A 27,913-nucleotide genomic window follows, 5' to 3' on the forward strand; every position below is an offset into this window, starting at 1 on the left:
AACAAAGATTAAAGGCCCCCAAACAAATTAAACATGAAGAAAGTGCCTTCCTGAGTATCTGCAATTTACTTTAATATTCTGTAATTAGACAGTTTAAGTAAATCTTTAAGTATAAATGCCATGCCAGGAGGGCAATCAGGCACAACCCTGCAGATGGCGCTCTGTGTTGTTTTTTCCTATTCTGAAATGAGGGAGCAGCAACCCCAAACAAGGTACTTAGTAGCTGGGGGCTTTAGCTAAAGGCTAAAAGGCTAAAAGAACATTTGGAGGCTAACATTCACTTCTAAATATTTCAAGGAAAGAAAAAAAACAACATGCAAGCATAGGTTGCTCAGAACACATTAGGCTGTACTGTAGAATTTCACTGACACAGGGCCAGGCAAGCAGCTTGGCAAAACTGCTGAGCCACAAAGGAGGCATTTTTAACCCTTCAGCAGGTGTCCTGCCCAACTCCCACCATTCATAGACAACCATATTCCCTTGGGTTAAATACATGAAGATTTTGTAGTATGCTGCGTATCCTGGCATAAACCTTTAAGGCAAACTGTACTCCATTAAAAGGAGTGGAGTGTTTATAGATCCAGATGAATGTGCCGTTGGATGCCAGAGCTGTCAGCATAGAGAAGGCCCGGAGTTCTGCAGCGCATACAGTTTGCACAGCAAACTCCAAGCTCAGCTCTTACAGCTAAAAGCATGGACGGCAGAAAAACAGCAATTACTAGGTGCAACAGCACATGGCCAGCACGGCAAGGTGACCCCAGTGGAAAACATCTGCAGTAGGAAATTAATTCTTCCAATGTTCTGAACTACAATAATGGTTTTGCTAGCAAAAAAGGTGTGTGTGAAAAGTTACAAATTTTTACACATTGTCTTGGGGGTCCTTCAGAATTTCTCGAATTCTGCCCGCTTCCAAGTCAAATATTGCTGGAGCCCCTCATAACTAGGCCACTAGGTACATGCCCTATGTTTGTCTATAGTTTGTGTTGGTATAACTGCCACTTTATTACTCCTCCTTTCATGTTAAGGGAGAGCAGCAACTTAAACATTCCCCTAACAATCCTCTGATACACTAAAAGGTGGCCATACACGGACCAATATTACTGTACAAAACCACTTTTCATACGATATTCAGTGCGTGAATGGTGGGAGACGAGACAGCCAGCATTAGCAAAAGCCTTGGATATCGGTCATCTCTCCAATCAGACAGAATGAAAAATTTTAGAAGACACCCAAACATCGGCAAAACGTTAATGATGAATAGATTCTAGGGGTAGAATTCTTTTGTTTTTACCTGCATATTTGACGATTGAGCTTTTAACGTAATAGACGAACAATCATTGGTTGTGGGAAAATTGTACCGTGTATGGCCACTTTAAGGGCCAATACTATCATCATATAAAAAAGTATACACAACATAAGGGCGAAGACACATGGGGCGATTAGCCGCAACTTTTTAAACAGTCGCAGCTACTAATCCGCGCAACAAAAATGCACCCACAATTAGTTGCAGCAACGCAAAAAGTCGCCACCACTGGATTAAAAGTCACGCTGACTAATCGCCCTGTGTGTCTTCGCCCTAAATATACCATTACCATTTAGGTGCTCAATTAGTGGAGCCTGCTAGAGACACTCCAGTCTATGAAACATAGCAAACTTTACATAGCTAGCATTTGTATTTCCATAGAAACAACATTCTTTGGCCCAGTCTGTATGGCCGTTACCTTATCTCATCTTAATTAAACACCTTGTACAAACTTGCACTCTTAGGCTATCAACAAAGTTTATTGTGGTTCTTTAACAGCTATTGTGTGTAAATTGTGTATTATTTTCTCTTTACCCATTATTAAAGATTTCAGAACAAAACTATATCCCCTTCCCCCTACTAATAAAGATATTAGTCCGTTAGGGTGAAGACATATGGAGTCACTTAGTAGCAGCTTCTAAATGCCAGAAAATACTGTTCTGTAGATAACACTGAGAATTGTCTCTGCTAAACACACGTAGGGATGATTATCAGTAAATGACCAGCACTGTCTATTTTTGTAGCCATGACAACTAGTGAGTTTAAAAACACATCAGTTAATAGAGCTTCTCTAGCAGAATCATGTATTAATATCAGTCTTTTAAAAGTGCTAACAGATTTTTTTTTTTATATTTAATTTTGAAATTTCACATGGGGCTAGCCATATTCTTCATTTCCCAGGGTGCCACAACTTGTGACCTGTCCTCTGATAAACTTCAGTCACACTTTACTGCTGAGCTGCAAGTTGGAGTGATATCAGCCCACCCCCCCAGCAGCCGATCAGCCGAACAATGGAAAGGAAGCAAGATAGCGGCTCCCAGAACAAAATTTTGTTGAATTTTGAGGGAATTTGTAAACGGTGTAATTTAGAAATAAAAATAATGATAGAATCCCTTTAAAGGAGAAGGAAAGGCAAAGTCACTTGGGGGTGCCAAAATGTTAGGCACCCCAAAGTGACTTGAATCGCTTACCTTTTACCCCGGGCTGGTGCACGTTAGGAGAGAACAGCACCAGCCTGGGGTACCTGTAGCGCTTCCTCCTTCCGTCTTCGCCGTGCGCGCATGCGCAGTAGAGTGAAAAGCCAAACTTTAACAGAGAAGTCGTCTTCTCACTCTACTGCGCATGCGCCTATTGTGTAGTCGCAGCGAAACAAAGGAGGAAGCGCATCGCTCCAGGTACCCTGGGCTGGTGCTGTTTTCTCCTAATAGGGGCACCAGCCCGGGGTACAAGGTAAGCTATTAAAGTCACGTGGGGGTGCTTAACATTTTAGCAACCCCAAGTGACTTAGCCTTTCCTTCTCCTTTAAGCATCAAGAAGGCTGGAAGGAAGACTTAATAGGCAAGTAGAAATCAAAAGTCCTAGTTTCCCATGCAAGTCGTAGGCCTGGTGACCTGGTTGGCACACGTGACCACATCTCATACAATAGGATCCTAGGGCCCATAGGGAAAACAAACTACCAGCTGGTGTATTGCTAGACTCAGTTCTCCCATCGCTGCATGCTATAAGCCAGGGGTCCCCAACCTTTCTTACTCGTGAGCCACAGTCAAATGTAAAAAGACTTGGAGAGCAACACAAGCATCATAAAAGTTTATGGAGGTGCCAAATAAGGGCTAAGATTGGTAGACTCAGGTAGACTCTATATAAGGCCACAGGGCATGAATTCACCACTTATTACCTGGGACTACCAACTTTTAACCTGCAGGCTTGTTCCTCTCTTAGTGTGTGTCCTTCAGCTCCCAGGAGTTCACATTTGTGAGGGCACTGAAATACAAGCTGTGGCTGGAGCACAAGTGTTGAGTGGATTTCCCAAAGCATTAGGGACCAATCCCATCTCTTGTGACATGCAGCTGGAATATTTAGTTGGAGAAGGGGCCAAAGGTTCATGAGATGGACCGGCCCACAGGAGTCAGCAAGTGCTTTATTGGGAAGGGCTTTCAAGTTGATTGCTGGGCACAACTGGCACTCATAAGGATTAACTGCAGTAGGAATTGTATTCATTGTACTGCTTGTTTGGGTGATGGTGTCTGGAATCTTATGATTTCCTGGGCAGTTGCCCTGTAATAAGCAGTGTTTAGCAATGTCCCCAACCTTTTTTTACCTGTGAGCTACACTCAAATGTAAAAAGAGGAGACACAAACAAAAACAGTTGGGGTGCAAAATAAGGGCAGTTATTGGTTAATATTCCCAATATGGACTGGCAGCCTACAGGAAGCTCTGTTAGGCAGCACACCTGGTTTATAAGCAACCAAAACGTGGATATTGGGTATGTATAGAAAAATATCAGTAACACAAACCCTTGTGCTTATAAAAAGGGTATATTTTACCCAGGGAGCTACCTGTATGGAAGCGCCCAAAACACAATATGACTGGGCATCTATAGAAAAAAAAAACATGAAACACAAACCCTTATGCTTATAAATAGGGTATATTTTCCCCAGGGGTCATTTAAACAACAAGGAGAAAGGAGAGAGCAGTGAAACATCATACCACAGGCCAATAAAACATTTGAAATTTGAGTGGTGAACTCAACGTCTGGTGGCTACAAATACAGGACTGACATTCACCTTAAATAAAGCCCATACAAAAATAAAAAGGTTTATATCAGAGCAGAGAAATGTTACTGGCAACAAACCTTGTATTTACTGCTTTTCAACATCCTGTTTAAATAAATTAACTCTGCAACAAAGGACATAATGATATTTGTATGGTAAATAATACATGGGCTTGTTTAGCTCACCCAGCCATTTACATTACATTCAGTTGGCTTGGCTTTTCTTATTTGGCTTTCTGCCCTCCATGAATGAAATGAAGAGGAGAGAATAATCCATAGAATGTAAAGCTAAGTTAATTATTTTTATTTTTCCCCAGGGGACAATTGATTATACACAAGCATTTTATTTTTCCTGATCACTTTACTTGTAAGGGTCAGTGTTTTACTGAACTCATGGAATTGTGGTCTCTGTAGTGCATAGGGGGAATCCTATGCAGGATCAGGTTGGCATAGTTGTAGAGCGGTATGGACAAGACAGGTTGCAATTTAGTGCTCTATAAGACAGCCAGAGTATATATGTAGTGCAAAATGCCTCACATTTATGCTACCTGTGCCTTTATTAAGAGCAATTACCAGCAGTACTTTAAAGGAGAAGGAAAGGCAAAGTCACTTGGGGGTGCCAAAATGTTAGGCACCCCCAAGTGAATTTAATCACCTTCTACCCCGGGCTGGTGCCCCTGTACAGAGAGAACAGCACCAGCCCGGGATACCTGCAGCGCTTCCTCCTTCCTGAACGATCCCACGCGCATGCGCAGTAGAGTGAAAAGCCGAACTTTGAACAGAGAAGTCGGCTTTTCACTCTACTGCGCATGCGTTTGTCCGGGACAATTGGCTGCAGCGCGAGTAGGAAGGAGGAAGCGCTCTCGACAGGGACAGGTACCCCGGGCTGGTGCTGTTTTCTCCTAACAGGGGCACCAGCCCGGGGTAAAAGGTAAGCGATTAAAGTCACTTGCGGGTGCCTAACATTTTGGCACCCCCAAGTGGCTTTGCCTTTCTTTGTCCTTTAAGATATCATAGATTCAATTTAATGCGTTATAAGTTGAATTCATACCATTTCTATAGTACCCAGTTCATTGTTCCTACCCAAGCAATTTTGCTTTCTGGGCTGCATGGGAAGGACTATTAAAAAAAAAAAAAGGTTCCAACAAACCTGTGAGCTGTATGTAAGTGCATCACCAACACCCTGTTCTCACTCACCCCTATTGCAGCTGATTCCTATATTTGGATACTTTTTCTTTTTTAAAAATGCCAAGGGAAAAAAGCAAGTGAAGCATATTCACACATTCACAGAACCAGTTATAACACACAACCTATAAAATACTTAAGGAATCTGTAGAACAGCAACTCAATATCGATGCCCAGTCGCTTAAGATAGGACACTTGCTCATAAGACATGCGCATGCATCAATATGGCCACCCACACCAGGAGCTCCCTCCCAGTACAGGGGCCAAAACTCCAAAGAATCAGCAACTACAGAGGGGAAAACAATTTTTAGGTGACTGGTGGTCTTTAATAGTATTTAGCTTATTAATAATTAACAAGACTTGGCACGAACAAGGAAAAGGCTACTGTCCCATTTGGTCACAGACTAATCACAACGTACCCATTGCACTCATTAGTACCCACTGCCCCAGGATGATCAGACAAATACTATAGTGTAGGCTTATTTTCAAGGGTTTATTAGATGACTCAATTTCTTTAAACAATAAATATTATCCTTATAAACGGTGCTTAGTGATGTCATTGTTTATAATCATGACTTCATGTAATTTGCATCACAAATTATAGAAAGTTAAATACAGGTATGGGATCTGTTATCCGGAAACCTGTTATCCAAACAGTTCCGAATTACAGAAAGGCCATAGACTTCATTATAAGCAAATAATTCTAATTTTTTAAAATGATTTCTCTTTTCTCTGTAATAAAAAACAGTGCCTTGTACTTGATCCCAACTAAGATACAATTAATCCTCATTGGTGGCAAAACAATCCTATTGGGTTTATTTAATATTTAAATTATTTTTTTTTAGCAGACTTAAGGCATGGTGATCCAAATTACAGAAAGATCCCTTATCCGGAAAACCCCAGGTCCCAAGCATTCTGGATAATAGGTCCCATACCTGTAATTTAAAAAAAAAAAAAAAAAAAAAAAAAATCTACCTTCTATTGAAAAGGCTAAGCAAATTCCCACGTGATCCAGTTACTTGTGTGACTGCTAATCAGTCAGTTTGGGGCCTAAATGAGCCAATCTGGTTAGCTGTGTGCTCAGCCAAGCTGGCAGAATATCTTCCTGTTCAATGTAATCTGGTTTGTAGTGGAAGGAACTAAACTTAATTTACATATACAATTTTTTTTTTTTTAAGAGAAATTCCCCATTTCCTCACTTGATTTAAAACTGCAAAAGATTAAAACCAACAGAGAAATGTGCACATTAGAACAGTGAATTTCTTGTTTTCATTTCATTCTTTCAGCCATTTCCTCAACAGAACAATGCAGAAGAAGGCTTTCCTTTCATGAGTTAGCAAAATATTAAAAGTAACTTGTAATCCTCAGGGCCAAGGAGCAGGAATGTAAAGCCCAGTAAATTGTCACTATTGCAGAACTATACAATGCATTCTTTTCTTTGCACTTGTTACTCCATATTCTTTTTACCGGTTATACTTTTATACATTTTGCCACCAAAGAAAGTAAAAGAAAATGAACTGTCCTTAAGAACACCCACTTTAAACCCCAACGGGGCCCTTACTACTCACCTGGATAAGTAATTAAAGCCAGATCAAAAAATATAAACCTACGTTTAACTAGGGCCCTAAAGGTGAAGATAGATAAAACCTGCTGACTGAGCCCCTCCAGACCAAGTCAGCAACTTATTGGCCTGTGTATGGGGCCCTCCAAACAGCCTGCCTGGCAACACTTGGCCTAAACCTACTCATTTAGCAGGCTAGAAAATCCCATTGGACAAAGAGTGAATTTATGCATGGATACAGTATTCTCCAGACAAGGCTCCCTAAACCCCTATTATGATCCCATCATAATAGCCAGGGCCAAGGAACAAAGAATAAGATTATCCCAATTGGGTACAGGTATGGGACCTATTATTAGAACACCCGGGACCTGGGGTTTTCCACATAAGGAATCTTTCCATAATTTGGATCTCTACTAGTGTACTAAAATATAATTTAAACATTATTTAAACTAAAAGGTTTGACCAATCTATTGCACAAAATTGAAGCAAAGAGTTTATCGGCTGCCAATGGTAACTGAATTTTTAGCACCTAAACAAGCCTCACAGTTTGGACACTTGCTATATGCAAAGAAAATTACAATTATATATTAGTATTATTCAGAGGGTATCCTACATTGGGAAGCAATACCAGTCCTGCAACCAATTCACATCGGATGAATTAAATCTCACTGCTTATGAATACCCTAAGTCTTCACCATCCTAGGTTCATGGATGAATGTTTGTTTATTACAGTGTTCAGCAGTATCAGCTTTGGAGAGCAAGGGTAAAATGGAACAATAATCATTAGCCCTATATAACAGGAAGAAGTTTAAGGCTAATTACACATGGACAGGTTTCTCCACTGGCATGGATACACCTGTAACTGCCTGTGCCACTTCCTATGGACTTTAATGGAGACACCCTAGTGCACCTCGTTGTTTCTTTATAAATAAATAAAAAATGCACTAACAAAAGAGCTTTGTTCTGTACTGAAACGCACCAAGCTCATTTACTAAAAGTGGGCAATTCTGCACAACTGCAGTAACCCAAAAAGCAAACATGAGCAGGTCAGAGTGCAAACTGCAAAAAACTGGCACAATACATCACTTTGCTTCCTGCCCTGTAGATAACAGAACTGTTGCAAGTCTCCCCATGAATACAGCACTGCCTGAATTGATGAGGGGCAGGAGGCTTATTGGAGTCCCCCCCCACACACACACACCACTTTGGGGACCATAGGGCAGGCATAAAGACAGGGTCCTGAAGCAGCATGTACCCTCCAGCGCTCCCTAACTTGATCAGCATAAGACACACAAAACATCCAGACCCCACACAACGCACAATGGACATGCACATTCAGATTTTAGTTATTTGAAAAATGTTTGAATACCACTTATATGGTTTAATGCAACAATCTAAAACTAACAAATTGGATGATGTTGTGGCCATTTATTGACAGACAACAATCGTAGCACATGCAATAGTATTGGAAAAAGAAGACAGCCAATACATGCAAAGATATTGTTATAATTCTCTATTCTATCGGCTAAATGACCGATTGCCATGGTACGAAAATTGGCGCCCATTATTTGTAGCCCACACGTGGCCCAAAGTTTTGTAACATTATATTAGGGCATGTCTTAGTCCCCTGGCAGAAGTGCAAAACTGCTAAAGGGGCACAAAGTAAATAACCCCTATTGACTTTCATTTTCTAAAATGAAAGGCACTGTTGAAAGGTTATTGCTGCTTAGTTGCTATGGGTCACTGAACTAGGGCACAACTGCCTGCTGTTTGTAAATGAGGCCCTCATGAATAAATATTTGCTAAAAATACCTGGAGAACCCCAGGCTATTGTCTGTTTGTTGGATCCTGCTAGGAGTGGCAGCCCTGGTGAGGACTGTAAGTGTATACTAAGCACAGTACTTCCCTGTGTTATATAATGTAAGTACTGTATATGATGCAGTTAACCGACACTTAAAGGACAGTTTTGTGGCATATGCATGTTACTTACCCAAAATGCTGGCTTCATCTACTTTCCCAAATGAAGTTCAAAATAGAAAGCACAAGAACACCCTGGAATTATCACCTGAAAAAGGGGGTTACTTTCTGGAAACCCCAAATCTCTATGAAACTGAGAATTCATATGATAAACACAGTTTCTGCCACCTCAGGCATTGCAGTGCTGGAAACTGTCAATTGCACCCCTGTTGGCATGAGCAAAATGTAAATTGACTAGGCTTTACAAACCTGCATACCAGTTAAAAAAGTAGTAAGCTGCATCCATTTTTGCATTTTTTTTTGCACACTGCAACTAAGATGTGGTTAGTAAATCAGCCCTTATATATAAATGCATATTAGGCACTTTTACGCGTAAGGTTACCTATCCCTTATTCACTGTCAAGGCTAGAGTACACTTGTGTTGAGGCAATGGATCGCCTATTCTGAGTTGATGTGAAGCAAGTCCCTGAAATAAGCAGTCCGTGACCTTGTGGTCACAATCCATGGCTAGCTCAGCAATGTGCCAAACACACCAAAGCAGCAGCAAACCACCTACCTTGGTGCCTATGTCTTCTTTCTTGGCCCCAGCCTTGTGTCTCCTCAGCTTGATGGACGGGGAGCGCAGCAGGTTTTTCAGGCGGCTGGTTATAGTCGTTCCACTTTCTATAGTTGCCATACTTCAGGTGCACTAATCCGTCTCTTCTGCTAAAAACCTTAAAATAAAAGGCCCTTCTGTCTGTGCAAGGGTGCTAAAGTAAAACTGGACCTGTGGTACCGCTTGGTTGTGCATGGCCCAGGTGCCGAGTCCCTCCGTCTGTCAGCATGTCTGGGAGCCAGTGTCACTTCCCATGCTGCAAGGCTTTTGTTTCCAAATAGAAGGGGAGGATGGTGAAGAGGAGATGGGAGGGGGTGGGGGCGACTCGCTGTCAGATTTCACACGAGCAACCTGAAATAACACACAGGCACAGAAGAGCAGGCGTTAGGGAGCTGCAATGTAGATTTATGGCAATGCAGTGCCGGGGTATCCCATATCCCCAAGCTGGCTGCTCACACACACACACAAATAATGACTCTGGCTGAATAACCAGAACATAGAAAATGGATTACACTGCAAAGGAATGGGTTAACCCATGCAATGCCAAAGGACTGAATTCCTGGGGATACCCAAGGAAGGTAGCCATTAGCACTCCTTACTTTGTCTGAACTGTACCACTTATATTCCTGTGCAGGGAGGATACAGTGAAGATTTAAAGGGCACATAAAGGCAAAAGTACCATTCTTTTGTATAAAAGTATATACAATTCTAAGCAACTTTCCAATATAAATTTATTTTTAGTTATTTGCAACTAAAAGCAGTATGTGTCATTCCTTTGCTATTCCCTGCATTGGTGTTCAGATTTTTGGAACAACAGCAGAAGCCTGGTGGTTAAACACCCTTGTGCAGCTATTTGGGAGTACTGCCCCATAACCCACCCCCAAGCTGGCGGTTCTCTTTCCATTTAATGCCGAGCATTAGCCTTCTCCCAAGGATGACAGTATCCCTTTATAACGGTTTAACATGCAATATAACTCACGTGGATGAGATATTCTGCACAATGTATACAAAAATGTCCAGTTTCTGTTTAAATATAACCAAATTAAATGTTCAGGGTCATTACATTATGCATGCAGTTGAAGGTTTCTTTATGCAAAAACAACAAAAACAAAATTGCAGTTTAAAGGCATATGTTCCCTCATTATCCTAAAATAGTAACACAAAGGCAGCAGCCAGTGTGGGGCTGCATTTGAAGCCTTACTAGATGCCCCAAACAGCTGTTACCAGGGCAAAGCCAGTTCCCTGCAGCTGTCAATCCCTATCATTGACCTGCTCCCTCACAACAGTTACCAGCTTGCCTCAGCACCCTCAGCCTTTCCATTCAGATTAGAGAAAATGGGTCACGTATGTCTCACTATCATACAGTTTGTGAATGAAGAGGTGGAAGCAGTGAGTAAGCCTGTGCCTTTATACTGCACTTACACAGCCAGGCAGGGGACACTGTGTCCCAGTCAGCAGCTGTTTGGTTCCCACTACTAGGGTACACATGTAGCCCTTTGATGTGCATGTAACCCGCAGCCTTTCCCCATTACATGTACAGGGGCTGTATTCTGTGCATTTAGTGCACACAGATATTCATGTATTCATGTATAGCCTATTTATATAATGCACAAGGCACAAGACTTGCAACCAATGGGCAAATGGGCCAAACTATCAAAACACCACATTGGAACAATACCCTAGCCGTTTTACCAGTTACCCCATAACTACACTGATAATCAGCCAAATTGGTGCTCCCCTGTATCCAACAAACATTTGAATGTGAGTGGTATGACAGATCAGGCCATTTGTGCCCAGTTTAAGATAACACAGACTTTTGCAAGTACAGATATGGGACCCATCATCAAAAATGCTCGGGCCCTGGGGTTTTCCAGATAAGGGATCTTTCTGTAATTTGGATCTCCACACCTTAAGTCTACTATTCTCCCTACTGGGAGATGGCCTTACCGTAACTTTCTGGATAATGGATCCCATACGTGTACATATAATAATGGTCACTGTAGGCCATTCATTCATTATTAAGATTAAGCAGTAAGCAAGGCATGCTAAAATGCAATATGGTAATATTATTACACTTTACATTAGCAGTGGATTTGGTCTCAGTACAAAGTTCCGAACACTGATGAGTGCAACATCAGGCAGTTTCCTTATATCCACTGGCATGTAATATGTCACCAGCAGTGATTAAACAGTTACAGAGCAGAGCCCATCAGGCGCACACATACCACTTTATCCCTATGCACACATTCTTGTGATTACCCTGTGTACACAGGTCACTATAGCAGTCTTTAATAGACAGTTTGTGCTTCTCTAGAGCGGGAACGCTTTGTAATCATACAAAGGTGTAACTTGACCTCCAAGAGCCCTAAACTATTTGTGAAGGGCACCCATCACACCTGCACCCACACCACTTCACTCTACACACATATACAACCGAAAGGAACGGGTCAAAGATCCTTACTGGACCTCCTGAAGCCCCGGGGTGTGACTTCAATACCAGAACCTATAAATAAAAAATCACTACTATTATTAACATTTATTTATAAAGCGCCAACATATTCCTCAGCGCTATACAATAAGTGGGTTTCATACACTGGACATACAGAGTAACCTATAAAGCAGCCAATAACCAATACAAGAGGTAAAGGGGGGCCAGCAGTGTAAGGTCGCAGGCCGGGAGAGTAGGCAGAAGAGCTCAACTCGAACCCACCCACGACCCACAAATGATGTGCCGAGGTTGGCCCTTACCCACCCGACCTGCGGGTAAACCCCCGGGTATTGGGCTGGCCCACACATCACTAATAGAGAGTAATATTTTGAAACAGTTTGCAGTTGGTATTTTTTATGTTGTTTTAATTATATCATTTTTTGTTCAGCAATTTTCCAGTTTGAAATTTCAGCAGTTATCTTGTTGCTAGAGTTTGAATTACCTGGAAGTGGTTTGAATGACAGACTGATATATTTACAGAAGACAACCTGAACAGAAAAATAAGTAACAAAAAGTAAAAATAAAAATAAAATTGTAGCCTTGGGCTGCTGGGGTCAGTGACCCCCATTTAAAAGATGGAAAAAGTCAGAAGAAGGCGGCACAAAATTCAAAAAGTAGAAATAATGAAGATCTATTGAAAAGATGCTTAGAACTGGCCACTTTATAAGAGTCTAAAAATTAATTTCCATGTGGATTGATGACCTTCTGTCAGTTGTCTGACATAAAGGCTTAGAGCTAAATGTATATTCTCTTAAAATATTACTGGGTCAGCTTGGAGACGTAGGGCTATGGCACACATTGTGCTTTTCTATTGGCTGGAAGCTACTTCCTGGGGCTCCAATTGGTGCTTCCCATTCAAGTCCACAGAAAATGAATAGTTATCAGTTAGCAGAAAGGTGTTAGAGCCTTAGTGACCCCTAAGTGGCCACTGCCTGTCTCCCTATTGCCATACACTACATTTAAATTAAGCTAGATAGACCTAGCAAACACCAAAGATAGCACTTTACATACCAGGGAATACTCACAATAGAATTCAAGCACAATGGCTTTTTCATTTTAACCTTGTTTACTTTGGAAGGGGACCACTTGTATCAGTTACTTTTTTTTGTATGTAAATCTGAATGTTTAGACTAGAGTATACACCGTTAAAGAATATGTTGGTACGTTATAAATAAATGTTAATAATTAATACTCAAAATTGGCGGTGACAGGAAAAATGCATCAATATCCCCCCTTCTAGGTGGCACACTTGCCAGACAAGATTAGAACATGGCCTCTGTGGCACATATCTGCCATTTTTCTGTGAGCCCCCCACCCTAGATCAGTTGAAAAGTGCCATGCCTCAGAAGACTTCCATTCTTACCTTAAGGAGTCCATTTTGCCCAGATTTGGTTGTTTGCTTTGACTGTCAAGTTAACATCTGGGACCGTTATACCAATCTGACAAATTTTCTTATGGAGTTTCTCTAGTCAGTAGCAAATACATCACAAATGTGTAGGCTTTAGCAGCCTTGCCAAAATACAAAGCACTAGCAATTTCTGTATATGTAGTGCTCATGAGTCAGTACAAAGTTTAGCTATTACTAAGCAAATAGCTGCCCTGCAGATCAGGTGAGCAGAAAACGGAATGCAGAGTATTTTGAGCACAGCTGGACAGGATAAAAGGGAACGATAATTATGGTACCAGAAAAAAACTGAAAAAACTAGCAGTACCAGTTACTAGTGGGACAGTCATTTTGTAGCCCTCAAGCTGTTATTGAACTACAACTCTAACCTCCATCTCTTCCAGCAGGGAGGCACAGGTTCAGTGTCCCTGGGTTATCAGAAAAGTACAGGTACAGGTTTTATTATCTGGAAAGCTTGGGACCTGGTAAGGGTTCCTTAAATAACAAGGAGCTCCAAGGTGTGCGATCTGTGGGTTAGGAAAATCTCAACCCGTACCTGACCCTACCAACAAAACTATAACCTGTAATCACTTTACCAGCAAAACCTTGCCATTGCAGAACCCACATCTTCCCACTCCATATACTACTCCTGCGTTTGTCTCTGGTTCCAAAACAGGGAATCATTGGGAACGGAAGAAAAGTGGTGTACACCCACAGTGTGACCCGCACCCGCAATGGTAATGCAATTTACAACCCAAGATTACCCAACCCACAGGTTTCAGGTAAACCTGCACATCACTAGCATAAAGGTGGCCAAACACGTTATTCTCTCTTTTGCCAATAGGAACAACAACGGGCATAGGAATAATCAGAGTGAAGCCCAAATTAATGAGCCAATGCGGCCCACCGATCCAAAGGCAAAATCAAACATCAGTTGGGAAAGCTGTTGTGGGCAGATAAGCTGCCTAATCAGTCTGAAGGACTTGAATCAGAAGCTTGCCTGTGTATGACCACCTTTAAGGACACATGCCTTTGTCATTCCAGATAGTAGATCCCATACATGTATTTGTTCCCCTACCCAGCAAGGTAGTAGAGGAAATGCTAAACACTGTACATAAATGTCTAAACATGTGCTATAGAATTAGCTATCAGACAACCAAGGGACACTATATACACCTTCTATGATACTATCAGTGGTACTAGAGTTGCCATGTGTGCCTTAGGAGCTCCTCTGAGGACATAACTGCATTATATCAGTTTAATGTCAGGGTTCCCACAATAGAGAATAAGGAAACACAAGCAGCTGCAGTAACTGCAACCCTATTAATTGCACCTCATTAAGAGCCCTCTAATTATAACAGGATAGAGCACCCCTTCTGACCCTCTGCCACTATGTGCATATGCCTTCCAGGCTTCTGTATAACACTGCAATTAGTTCCTGTACACCAATACGTCTGCTTATACTCACACCGGTATCAGTCAGTCTCCCAAACACTATTAGATTAGATCTCTTCTGTCTGCTGCTCTCCAGTTACATACATCAACCGTAGCTACGGAGGGATCCTGGGACATGTAGTCCAACAAGAGCTAAAGCTTAATAAATATCTAACATGCTATATCAGGCGAACCCAGTCGCTTCCAGCTCTGTGGCACGTACCTGCCGGTCCTAGTGTGTCCCCTGCCGATAGCAGGACGCAGATTGATTCCTAGTCCCAGTCTATCCAACTGCCTGCAGTGGGTAGGAGGGAGCTAGAACTACGGAAGCCGAGCGAGCACAAACGTGCCTTTATAGCTTCTCTCCGTATACTGTTCAGGCTAAGGAGAGAGGCTTAGGATTTTTTTTTTAAACTTGGAAAATAGAGGTTTGGGGGTTGAATTAGGGAATATAAATTGCCGTAAAACAAAAAAATACTGGTTTAAGTGAGAGACAAATGGGATTCTACCTATGCAATAACATTGTCAGTTCTATTGGGAGATATCAAGGGGCTTCTGACTGGATTGTGTAGCACTGGCACAACTACCCATAGGGCAGGACTGTACCATCCGGGATAAAAAAAAAATCCCGTGTTTTTTCTTTTGTTGCAGCGAAAACGCTTCCTACAATAGATAATTGGAACAAGATAATGGATTCTTAACCAGTGTAAGTTCGTTCTAGGGAAGTGAAGCTGATCGGGGGGTGCAACTAGTTGCAAGTGTATCAAGTCCCACAAAGCAGTTGCTAGTAAAAGGGACAGGAGGACAAGATAACTTTAATACTTTATTCCACAAATATCAGTAGGGCAGAACTGGACCTGTTTAAGTACAACTCCCAGCTCTGAGAGATGAAGTTCAACATCAGCTAAAGAGCCATAGGTTTAACAGTCAGTTTATATAAACAATGAAGCCTTACAAGGACTGTTTGCCCCAGGTACTGCCACAACTGAAAAATAGCCCAAAGGACATGAAGCTAGTGCTCAGTGGCTGATAAATTCATACCACTGGAGCAGTTTCAATAAAACCGGTGCATGTGTGTTTGCTGAAAAATAACATTATATTTTAGTTCCAATCTAAATCATTTGGGAATAAAACAGGTTAATATACAAACAAAATACTTTTTTATTTATCTGTAGTAATGTATATGAAGGGAAACTGCCAGACTGCTTGTCTCAGCAGATTCATTCTCTTTTGGCAACCCTTTATGTTTATGGCCACTAGCTAGTGATGTCCAGTTACATTTGCTGTGAATGGCAACCATAAATATACACCATTGTGTTGAAGTAGAAATTGAAATTTTATCAATCACGAATACATTTTAGCTAATATATATTGCATTTTAGCCCTTAAAGAGGTGGTTTTGGTTAGCTTTTAGTATGTTATAGAACTTGCTATTCTTAGCAACTTTTCATTTAGTCTTTATTTTTATTACATAGTTTTTGAATTACTTGATTTCCTCTTCTGCCTCTTTTCAGCATTCAAGTAGGGTTGGTCACTGACCCCAGGCCAGCATCCAAAAATCTATTACTCTGTGAGGCTACAGTTTTATTCCTATTGCTACTTTTTATTACTTATCTTTCTATTCAACTTCCAGTCATTCATTTAAATCACCTTCTGGTTGCTAGGGAAAATTGGACCCTAGCAACCAAATAGCTGCAAACTAGAGAGCTAAATAATCTAAATGTCCCCATCATAATAAAGCTTTATTTAAAATTGAATTACCCCTTTAAAGATAATCAAGATTTATATTTGTTTTAGATTTTGGTCAAAATTTTTGTGAAAGACTTAGCTGGAAATGTATCTATTTTTTTCTTTTAGGGCTACTTACACTAGGACAAAAGATTCATGAATTTGTAATTCATTTTTATTGCTTTTTAGACACACCGTAAACACTTTTCTAGTGTTTGAGGCATGTTATAATTAATATGGAAGCAGTAAAAGTTGTGAAATGCATTAAAATAATCATACAAGGGATGTGCGGCTGCATTTATATTTAAAAGCACATATACATGCATTTATGTTAAAAACTGCAAACATGGTCTGGGTGTATGTAGCCATAGCCTAATGTTTTAGCTGTATCTCTAGGCCTGGCAGTGTTGCACAAATCAGAGCGGAACGGTCTGTGCAAGGAATGAATAATCCTGCTCTCCACAGGATACTGATCAAATGCAGACTAACTTCCTTTTAACCAGAAGAGAATGAACAAACACAATACAGTCCAATACAAGAGGCACGAGTCGCACAATAGCCGTCTATGTGACCTGTCACATTACAGGGATAATCCATCTCTGAACAGACCTAAAGGCACGTTTAACTGCAGCAGAGCAGTCAAGTTCTCAGTGTCATGTACTCTGTTGCCTTAAGAGCAGCCAGAACCTCTTTTTTTAGGGCAATCTCTATGGAAGTTTTTTGCCTGGCACCATATTGCTAATTGCTAATTAATGCCTTGCAGTTAAAGAACCAAAAATAAGCATATGGCACTCACCAATGCTCACTTGGCATAGCACTCAGTTATACAGTTCATGTGGGCCTCTGCTATATAGAAGAGAACCATGTAGCTGGTTATACACAGGTGATGTGGTTTCTCTTGACTGCGCCAACATATGCTGCAGTACTGTACAGTAAATGGGTGCATATATTAAACACAGATTACATACAAAAACAACCAACAACCTGTACAAGTAGAGATTAGAGATGTAGAGAGCCCTACCCAAATTACAATTATATTACTAGAAAGAGCTTGAGTGGCAGTTCTGCTGTGATACCCCAGGTACTTGCAGCACATTGGCTATGTCTTGACCACACTTAAGAATGACACTTCCCTACCTGAGGCGTAGAATAAGTTGTGCATTCCAGTCCAGTCCATAACTCCGTCCCCTGCACTAACACACACGTCCATACATGCTCTGCTTTTTCAGTAAGCACTTTAGCCACCACACTTATTTTTCTAAACTGAGAATTTTGCAAGATAAAAGTATGTAGCACCAATACCTACTTGAGTACCCACTATACACATATCCAGAATGTGTGGGACCTGGGTTTTCTGGATAAGGGCTCTTGCCGTAATTTGGATCACCATATGTTAAGGGGCACATTTACTAACCCACGAATCCGAATTCGAAAAATTCCGATTGGAAAACGAACATTTTGCGACTTTTTCATAGTTTTTGCGATTTTTTCGGCGCCTTTACAACTTTTCGGAAATTGTTGCGACTTTTTCGTTACCAATACGATTTGTGCGAAAAAACGCGAGTTTTTCGTAGCCATTACGATGCGCTCGTATCTTGTTGCAACTTTTTCGTATTGAGTGCTCGTAAGCGGCGGGCGAAACTTTCAGACTTAGCATGATTTTGGAAGCCTCCCATAGGACTCAATGGCACCCTGCAGCTCCAACCTGGCCCAAGAAAAGTCACCATACTGAAGCTTGAATGAATCCGAATCTTTTGTACTTGGCGCGAAGGCTACGAAAAAGTCGCGACTTTTTGCGCAAGTGGTAACGATACGAAAAAATCGCCAGATTTTGCGCAACATTCGGAATGGCAACGAAAAAGTCGCTACAATTTTCCGAAAAATTGCCAAAATTACACCACTATACTGTAGATGAGCCACAGTACATAAGGGAGATACTTTACATTGCTGTGTGCCCCAGTTTGTTTGTCTTCATTGCTTCACTTTATCTGACCTCTGCAACCCCACTTTGGCTCTATTTCCATGTGACTGTTCCCTGCTCCCACAAGGCCTTTAACTGGCTACAGGTCTTATCCATTACTGATATACATTTGCTATGCTTTACATTCCAACATTCCCTTGTAGTCAGTTTTCACATTGTTGATTCAGTGAAGCACAGGAACCCAAACGGACATCATTGAAGACCAGAGCTGGTATGGTACTGTATTTACTTGTACAGTGAACTCAGCAGTAATTGGCATCTTCCTTAGGCTTTAGGGATATGGTTCCTGGCTTTTCTATATTCCTAGATTTTAATATTTTTTCCATACTAATAACATTAGCATCAAACATAATTTTTACCATCCAGCATAATTTTTACAAGTCAGGCTGGTTTTCTATATATTGACTTTCTCCTGTAGCCATGGGGTTAAACCATTGCTATTTGCAGACACTCCTTATAGTCTGTATTTATTCTAAAAAAAATAGTACTATCTGTATGGAGGAGACATATTTTCCCATCTTTGCATAGGTTTTCTCATGGTACCCTGTTTTTTTTCTGACAGTTCAAAATCACATGGGTAGGTTAATGGTCTTTTAATATCAAAACTTGTTTATATGCCGGCTAATAGTGATTGAAGACCTTTGTTTCTGATAAAGAAAGTTACAGTGGGACATGGACAGATACAAAATAATAACTACATTTCATATGTTTGTTTTCATTTTGTACTTTTGTCAGTATTTAAAATACAGCATTTTTGTCACTCAGTTTATGGGGGATGTCATGATACAGGCCTGAAAGAGTTAATAAAGCAGGCCAAGTTATCCAAAAAATCTTCCTGTATGTACCAGGAAAAGAAATTTAACAGGCCTCTGCTCACTAGGGTCTGGAACCATACATGTGTAAAGACCTCACAACCTGCTCTAAGCCCTGGCTGATAACGGAATGATAAGAGCCATGTGTGGGGGAGTGAGAGCCCACATGGGGGTAACTTAGAGTTCACATCAGGACCCATCATAGGTGATGTGGAGGTCACACCATAACCTAAACTCAACACACATTTATTCCCCTAGAGCCCCTAGCAGTTATACGGTGGTATCAAAAACTGGTTATAGGTTTAATTTAATATGGCCTGTCAACATATCCAAATATGACTGGGTTTGGGTACTCAGACAGGAATATCTGGGCAGGAGCAGGTCACACAGCAGTGATGTAATATTATTTTACAGTTCCTGTAAGGAGTTATTGACATTATATTATTGGTCCAGTCCATTCACAGAGAAGGTCATAAAGAACTCACACTGTGTCCTCCTAATGGCAACACCCCTTCTGCATTCTAGAAGTAGGGGTCCAGTTATCTGATGCCCCTGCAAACTGTGCTAAATAGTCAGCTCTTCTGACTAGAAGTTGAATTTACTTTGGAGGACCAATTTTGATTGAACGTTCAATCGAAGGTTCCCCCTTGACTCCAGAATTAGAAGGGCTCTTTTTGGTACGTTTCCATTTTATTTAAAAAAAAAACAACTTTTTAATTGTTTTTTCTGTATGTGCTTTTTGTAACATCTTTTTGTATATGCACTTATACCATTTATAATATTAAATACAAAATGTAATCATTTTTTTCCTTGATGATCTAAGGAAGGCTCAGCTCTAGTGTGTGCCTTAGCCTTCTGCATGCTGTATACTGATTAACCTTTGACTTTGGTAGAAAGAGTGTGTGTCGCTTCAGTTACATTAGCCCTTTTAATACTAGAGTGCTTGGCATGTCTCATCACCAGTGTAAGAAGTATGAGAGTGGTGGCAGCAAGTTGTGTATCAGTTTGCGGGTGTTGGTTGGTCTTTGGGGTGCTGTGACACTAGTCTAACCTGTGTGCAAGGTGTGTGAAACTGAGCAAGTGACCCTAGACAGCAACGACTAAAGTCACGTGCGTCTGAAAGTGACGTAATCATGACAGGGAACTCCGGCTTCCGAACCACAACACAGAAACCCCAAATATACCCATCAATATACCAACCACTGTAATCTGTTCCTTCAACAAGAATGAATAAATAACATTGTTTTATGCTGAAATGCAGCTGCAAAACAGTTCTTCTCTTTCCGCATCATTTGAAAGAAGGGACTAAAACACTGATGTCAGAAATTGTAACAACTTCTCCACAGTTTACAGACAGCAAGCAGGAACTACATGACCCGCAATGCATTGCACTGTGATGTTCCTTTCCTTGCTGACAACACCTACACAGGGAATTGTGGGATATGGAGGATGCAGGCTGGAGGCAGGCTGAGGACAGTCAACTACAGTTACACATTTTTTTGAGTCTCAAAGTAGTCAGCCAGATCAGTAGGGGAACATGGGGCCAGGCTTAGGTAACTGTTCCAAACCATCTTATTACATTAAAATAGTGGAAAGGCTGCATATTTTCAACTGATGTATCTTGCAAAGTTACTTAAAATTATGTTTACTGTGTTTGTCTGGCTGTTTGTCACCCACAGGGTTCAGCATCCTACCCAATAATATGCTATTCATTCCTCAAATTCCCAAATACTAATTGTTACTTTAATGCAGAACGTGACGTGCCCATAAATCCTGCATTATGGGAGACACATAGCAGCAATATGTGATGAGCAGTGATTGTATATAGGCCTTTCCTGCTAATAAAACTAATTGCTCAGCACATTATAGAAGCAGCTGTTAGAAACCAACCACCACCTCTAATCCAGTTTTCATTTTACAGACATTCCTGCACAGATTCCCTAATTCCACTGAGCTTTATGCTAATAAAGCCATAATCTGTAACACTAATATGGTTAGGGCTGTATTTCCCTCCTTAATGTTTGCTTTGTTTCTTGGGCTTCATTTCAATTCCCCAAGCATTGACTATTTTCGGATTGTGCAAAGCAAGAAACATACAAATGACAGTCTAGGGGTACATTTTGCATGCATTGTAGCCACCTTAACAGCAGCGGACTTATTAAAAACAGTAGGAATATTTACTAGAGTGGGGCCATTTTAGAGCTATTAAAGACATATGTAATGTGCCCCTTCAGCACATGCCATGGTTAGTAACCACTATAATTCCTTGGTCAAACTAGTGGAACAAGTACTTTAAGGCCTTTGATTGTGATGGTTTTTGGGGTGGCATAGGTGCATAGGTTGGCATTGGTACCTTGTAGAAATGGGATCCTAGGTAAGAGCTGGACCACAGCAATAATGCAGGCCTGGAATGGCAATCTGTGGATTTTGGCAAACGCCAGAGGAGTTGCTGTAAAATGCCATAGACAGTCACTATTTATTGGGCTGGTGGGGAGCTGTTTGGGCCTCTGTGTACTTAAAATGCCAGGGCCTATTTTGAGTCCCACTTCTGGACTATCTGCATGTAGTTTGTATGTTCACCCATGTGGCTTATGTTTGGGATTTCTAGCTGTTAGAGCTGGTAAAGAAATGCATAAATCCTGATGAGGAGTAGCAGAAGTCAGCTCTCTTCCAGCTATTCCATTTCTCACAATGCCTTGCATTCTTCTTCACAGGTCTGTTTATCAGCTGCTTTCTGCTAAATGGTTTCAATAGCAGTGTCCTACTTTAGAAACCACTGACATTTGTGTTGAATATATATTGGAAAGTTGCTAAGAATTGACATGTTCATTTATGAGGCTAAATTATTTTTGGGTTTAAATCCCCTTTGAACTACACAGATAACAATGGACCAACATCAGTGCAGATAAGCTAATACACCAGAATTGCAAAATTAGGGTGTTCAATTAATATAAAGTGCAATCTACAAAAACCCACATAGCATCAGACATCTAGCAGACCTGAGAGTTCAGTGGTGGAGTTTTGTTTATGAAAAAGGCTTTTGTATGATATTTGTGACCAACATCAGTGCAGATAAGCCAGTACTCCATAATAAAATCCGGAGAAAACAGGAATTCCTTTTTTATGTTATATATTCTATGTTTTATATATATAAATAACATTATGTTCTGCATAATAGCATCTCCATTTTGTATGTTTCGTTATTGTCGCTATGTTTATGAGTACATGTATACAGTATCTATGATGATAACACCCATTATGACAAATGACTGTAACTGTTGGATCATGTGATGCTGCACTAATGCCCACATGCGTTTTGTTGTTTGAAACAACCAAGCCTTTGCCTGTTACTATATTGGAAATAAACTATATATACAAATATAAAGAGATAAGATCAGTACAGCTTCTAATTTTTCCATTTGCTGAATCCTTCATTTTGCCTCTCTGGCCATACATACCAACAGCTGGCCTGGAGGTGCCAACCTGCTGATAAAGTACACAGTCATTAGTGCTGGTGTTACAACCTGCCAGATGGGCACTTCCATAGGTGTATCAGGGTATCCATCATTTTTAATTGTAGTATTGTGGCTGGACAGCTACTATTATTTTTGATTGTAAATAATTCTTCTATGAAATACCATTTAATATAGCATACGCCTGCCTTTTTCTTTGTTTGGCATCAGGATATTCACTATGTTTGCTGCACACAAATCTTACAGGACTCCTGTGCTATAGCATCCTGGTTTGTAACGTTGTCATCTCTATCATGAAGTATGTTTAGATTTAGTCAGATCATAAGTTCTGCCTTTTGAGGCTTACTCCATATATGACAAATACCATGTTAATGCTTTGTCAGGCTGGCCATGGTTGCCTTAGGGACCTGATGTGCAAGCATGCAGGTCGGTAAAGATGCCAGTTCCAAAGCTCCAGGACAACCTTGTCTCAAGGCAAACTCTAGGCATTCTTTGGCTGAAGCTCTAGATGCAATTCTTTGCTGATGTTTATGTTAGTAATGTGGGACAACTGCTTATATAGAAGGGATATATCCCAGCCCAACAGAGTCTTTTGTCCTGAATGTAATGCCCTCATATATGATGCTGCTTTGTGTTCCTGGGATGTCTTCCCCTTTACTTATTAAATGATACAATGCTCAAAGCAAAGCATATACTGTATATTCCCAGCAAGGACACAGTACAAACAAAGTGACTGACTGTGACTTTGCTGTGTTGTATGAGCTCTGGCAACAAACCGTTGAAGTACTTAGGAAATGCATAATAGCCTATTGTGAGAAAGGTGAAGTTTTGTGAGGACACATTTTCACCACAAGAGGATTATGGTTATTGTAAATCCGCCCTCCATACCACATCACTCATGCATACAAAACCACTAAAATGAAGAAAAGCAGGTTTGATGTTTGTGGGAGTGTAATGGAGTTACCATTTCATGCCCATTATGGAAGCTGCAGTGGGAAATATACTCATTTTTAATGAGCCAAGATCTTAGTCGCCATGACATCATCTGGGTGCAGTGAACTCCACTTTTAAGTTTCCGTGTGGCCCCTTATATGGTGACCAGATCATGTGAAATATCAGGGATCCTTATAGTAATGCCAGGGGTGGGTGCGCATGCGCAGTTCGCGCGGGGGGGGGGGGGTTTGCGAAGCGATAGTTCATTGCCCCCGCCAAGTAATCACAAGCGGCGATGAAAATCGAGTGCACAGACTAGGGGTAGGCAAGAGAGGCGTCTACCTGGCGCCCCCTAGTCGTTGCGCCCTAGGCAGCTGCCTCTTCTGCCTACCCCTAGCTAGTTCCGGCCCTGAGTAATGCTAATGGAAATTCATTTCAGTGCCACCCTACATTCATTATAAATGTACCTTGTGTGTTTCAAGACTAAGGGGCTGATTTATCAAAGTCCGAATTTCTAAAAGTTAGAAAAAAAAAAGTTTTTCTATTCGGACTCAATTGTACTGAATAGGCCCATAAAGGTTATATACAGAATAGTAAATCACAGACATAGTTTACCCGGGGAGAGGGCAAAATAAACAGTACACATAGGGGCTGATTTACTAAGACACGAATTCCGACCGAATTGGAAAAATTCCGATTGGAAAACGAACATTTTGCGACTTTTTCGTATTTTTTGCAATTTTTTCGGCGCCTTTGCGACTTTTCGGAAATTATTGCGACTTTTTCGTTACCAATACGATTTGCGCGAAAAAACGCGAGTTTTTCGTAGCCATTCCGAAAGTTGCGATTTTTTCGTAGCGTTAAAACTTGCGCAAAAAGTTGCAATTTTTTCATAGTGTTAAAACTTGCGCAAAACTTCGCGCCTTTTAAGTTTTAACGCTACGAAAAAAGCACAACTTTTCGCGCAAGTTTTAACGCTACGAAAAAATCGCAACTTTCGGAATGGCTACGAAAAACTCGCGTTTTTCCGCAAAAATCGTATTGGTAACGAAAAAGTCGCGATAATTTTTCGAAAAAATCGCAAAATACCGATCATTACGAAAAAAACGCAATCGGACGCATTCGGCCCGTTCGTGAGTAAGTAAATGGGCCCCATAGTATATATAGGTGGATTAGATCCCATATGAGCAGCCCTCTGTTTTACTTAGTCATGGTATGTCGTGTAGCAGATTCCAGTACAGATGAAATTCCAGTCACAACCCACTGGCAGAAAGGTAGAATATTGTATTTACTAAATGACCATTACCATGCCATGGCTCTGTAATCTTTACTGGCAACATACAGCATGGAAAGATATTGCACAACCTGAATCAATCGGGAGCACAGAACTGTAGAGTCAAAGGTGTGGCCATGATGGTACTTATGCCATTGATCTTACGGTTGGTGGCATGTAAAGGGTTAAAAGATCATTGGGAGAGGAGGATGAGAAGGTGTTGTGTGGCCAAATTGCACAATATTTGGGAATACAGTCACTAATATAATGAATAATTTAGTCACTATAGCTCACTTGTATACCATGAATTGCTGGGGCCCGCTGTACAGCATATGTCTGCACCCCCCTACATGTCAATATGGTACAACCATCCTGACTCAAAAGTGAAATCTACAACAAAACAAGGATTATGCATTGCAGCAAAGTGGGTCCAAAGTGTCAGGGGGAATACTGGGAGTCGGATCTGCAGCAAAAAGGGGCACTGACGATGCATTTTCCTCATTACCATTTCTGAGCTAAGTAAGATTAGAAAAGGAAGCTTGTCAGTGATAATGTTGCCTACAGTGGCCTCACACTGTAAATTTTGTTTGCCAGTTTAATGGGAATCACACGAAAACACTTGCAAGCAGAGGGTCAATAGGGTTGTTTGGATTGCATGCATACTGTAGCCTTGACAGCTATAGATTTCTTCCTTCCAGCCAGTGACTGTGTGCCTTAGAATAGAATGCGCTCTGACTGTGCAGCCCTTTCTATCCATTCCTTCTTCAAATACTTCTTGGTCATTTTGTTAATAATATCTGCCCTATCTCACTACATCAGTTCTTCCCAATAGCTTTATAGTGTGTATGTATGGAAGAAAGACTTTGTGTGTACATGTGTGCCATGTGATCCTATTTGACATTATAAGGACCCTAATATATTGGTTATAAAGTATGGAGACCTGGCTGAAATGCTTTCTAGTCAACTTTATTTCCCCCATTGAACTACTATGATATTCCTATTAGAAGAACCCACACATCAATCTGCTGGCACACTAGTATGACACCAACTATGATTATGCTGAATGTCCTCTACTACTATACAATAAACCAGTCATTGTTTTATCAATACTACTGGAGCCACTGGTATTCACTGTACAAAATCAGCTTCTTTCATTTGGGCCTATGCCTTGTTACTTGGTGACTTTGGATTTAGAACTCCAGATCTTCCAAGCATCTGATTGGATAGAATAAAAATACCCCAGATTGCTATTATCACTGTAGTGTATATGTAATATTATTTAGCTAGAATCTATGAGGACATATCCAAAGTCCCAAAACTGAACCTGAAACATTATCTGGTAACATACTTTTCTAACATCCTTTTTTGTAAGACACATTTCGGTTACTATGCATTGTTTGTATGGATAGTCATGCATTTTGGCTATTATAATAAGTATAATATGCACAACTGATTCCATGACTGGAGAGAAAGCTCCCAGCGGTAAGCCTATGCTCGCTCAACAAAACAGGTGTTTGCCCGGGAACTACATGCTGTTGTGAATCATCAGCTCCATCTACTGGTTTCCTCTACTGGTTTGTGCCCATGCATGCAGCGCAGGGATGAAACCCAGTTAGTGGTGGGCAAATATTATCTTACATGGGAAGTTTTGTAATGGAAAATAACCGTTGTACAGCAAATTTAACACTATTCCTGTGTTGTGTTATTCACAAATAGCATAACAATCATCATTATATCACATTTTGTAACCAAACACAAACATCATAGTTTGTGTATGCTTCTTCTATTATATCTTATAACATTGCATTCTTAATTCTATAGCATCTAATCAGAAATGAATTTGGATCATAAACAAAGGTCTCATTGGTTGGCTGTATTTAAAGCAAAACTATACCCCCAGAATGAACACTTAACCAACAGTTAGTTTATATTATATCTCGCTAAACTGGAATATATAATGTACATCAGTAAATGTTGCCCTTTTACATCCTTTCCCTTGATCCCCTATTTAGTCATTGGCTGTGTGCTCCCTCAGAGATCACCTGACAGGAAATAATGCAGCTCTAACTGTAACAGGAAGTAGTGTGGGAGCACAAGGCAGAACTCTGTCCATTAATTTGCTCATGACATATATGTGTACCTTGGCTTGTTTGTGAGCACTGTGAATCCTATGATCCCAGGGGGCGGCCCTTAATTCATGGCAATTTTCTATTTAGGAGTACCCAATAGCACATACTACTAAAAAAGTATATTTTTATGAAAATGGTTTATTTAGACGAAGCAGGGTTTTACATATGAGCTTGTTTATGTGATATATTTTTATAGAGAACTACATTGTTCAGGACTATAGTTTTCCATTAAGCAGAGAAAGGCAGAATAAGGCTGGACTGAGATTTAAAATTTCTCTGGCTCTTAGGATACACAGAGGCCCAGACAGCCTCTAACCAGCCCAATAATAGTGACTGTCTATGGCATGTTACAGCAGCAGGTGTGCAATTGATAGAATGGTTTGTCTGATAATACATGGGGTGTGCTTTTAGCCCCTATAATTAAATGTGGGTTTCAGACTCAACACTGTTGTCTAAAAGAATGTGTTTAATTATTGTCCTCTCCTGATTCAGAGTGCTGATCACGTGACAAGGCACTTGTGGCAGAATCTATAGAACACAGGTACTGGAGCGGGTCAGCCTTCTGTGGGTGGCATAAAGCTTGCATGTCTCAGATCGGTTGTTATAGCCTACAGCACTGGTGCATATTTCCCCAGCATTAATTAATGAGTCCCACTCTTCTCCAATACAATATAATAAGATCAGACTATTAGAGGAAAGAAAAATGGTTATTATTCCAAAAGAATTTATTTTACTAATCTTGTTTTATAGCCCTCACTAGTAAGTTTCTTAGCGCTCTGGCAGAAAACTGTGCCTAGTCCAGAGAACAGAGGGTATATTTATAAAGCTCATTATATAATCCTAGCATGTTTGTACTTAGTTAAAGCACAGGACAAAGCAAGCGGATA

At 40.7% G+C, this 27,913-nt stretch overlaps 1 protein-coding gene across 4 annotated transcripts in view; it reads right to left on the bottom strand.

Annotated features, from left to right (window-relative positions):
* Nucleotides 1–15,028, bottom strand: part of mapkbp1 (mitogen-activated protein kinase binding protein 1) — an 83,029-nt gene extending 68,001 nt beyond the window's left edge. For 3 of the 4 annotated variants that reach the window (XM_031892033.1, XM_031892034.1, XM_002933721.5), the window contains exons 1-2: nt 14,921–15,028; nt 9,353–9,742 (exon numbers count right to left, since the gene is read on the bottom strand). In XM_031892033.1, the coding sequence (XP_031747893.1) occupies nt 9,353–9,472 (120 nt within the window). In that variant the 5' untranslated portion in view covers nt 9,473–9,742; nt 14,921–15,028. Of the gene's footprint in view, nt 1–9,352; nt 9,743–14,733; nt 14,866–14,920 lie in introns of those variants that run through there. The other variant, XM_031892032.1, reaches the window with a different exon arrangement.
* Between the last annotated feature and the right edge of the window lie 12,885 nt (nt 15,029–27,913).

This window comes from Xenopus tropicalis, chromosome 8 (genome assembly GCF_000004195.4).
Source record: "Xenopus tropicalis strain Nigerian chromosome 8, UCB_Xtro_10.0, whole genome shotgun sequence".
In the NCBI taxonomy this organism is placed as follows: Eukaryota; Metazoa; Chordata; class Amphibia; order Anura; family Pipidae; genus Xenopus; species Xenopus tropicalis.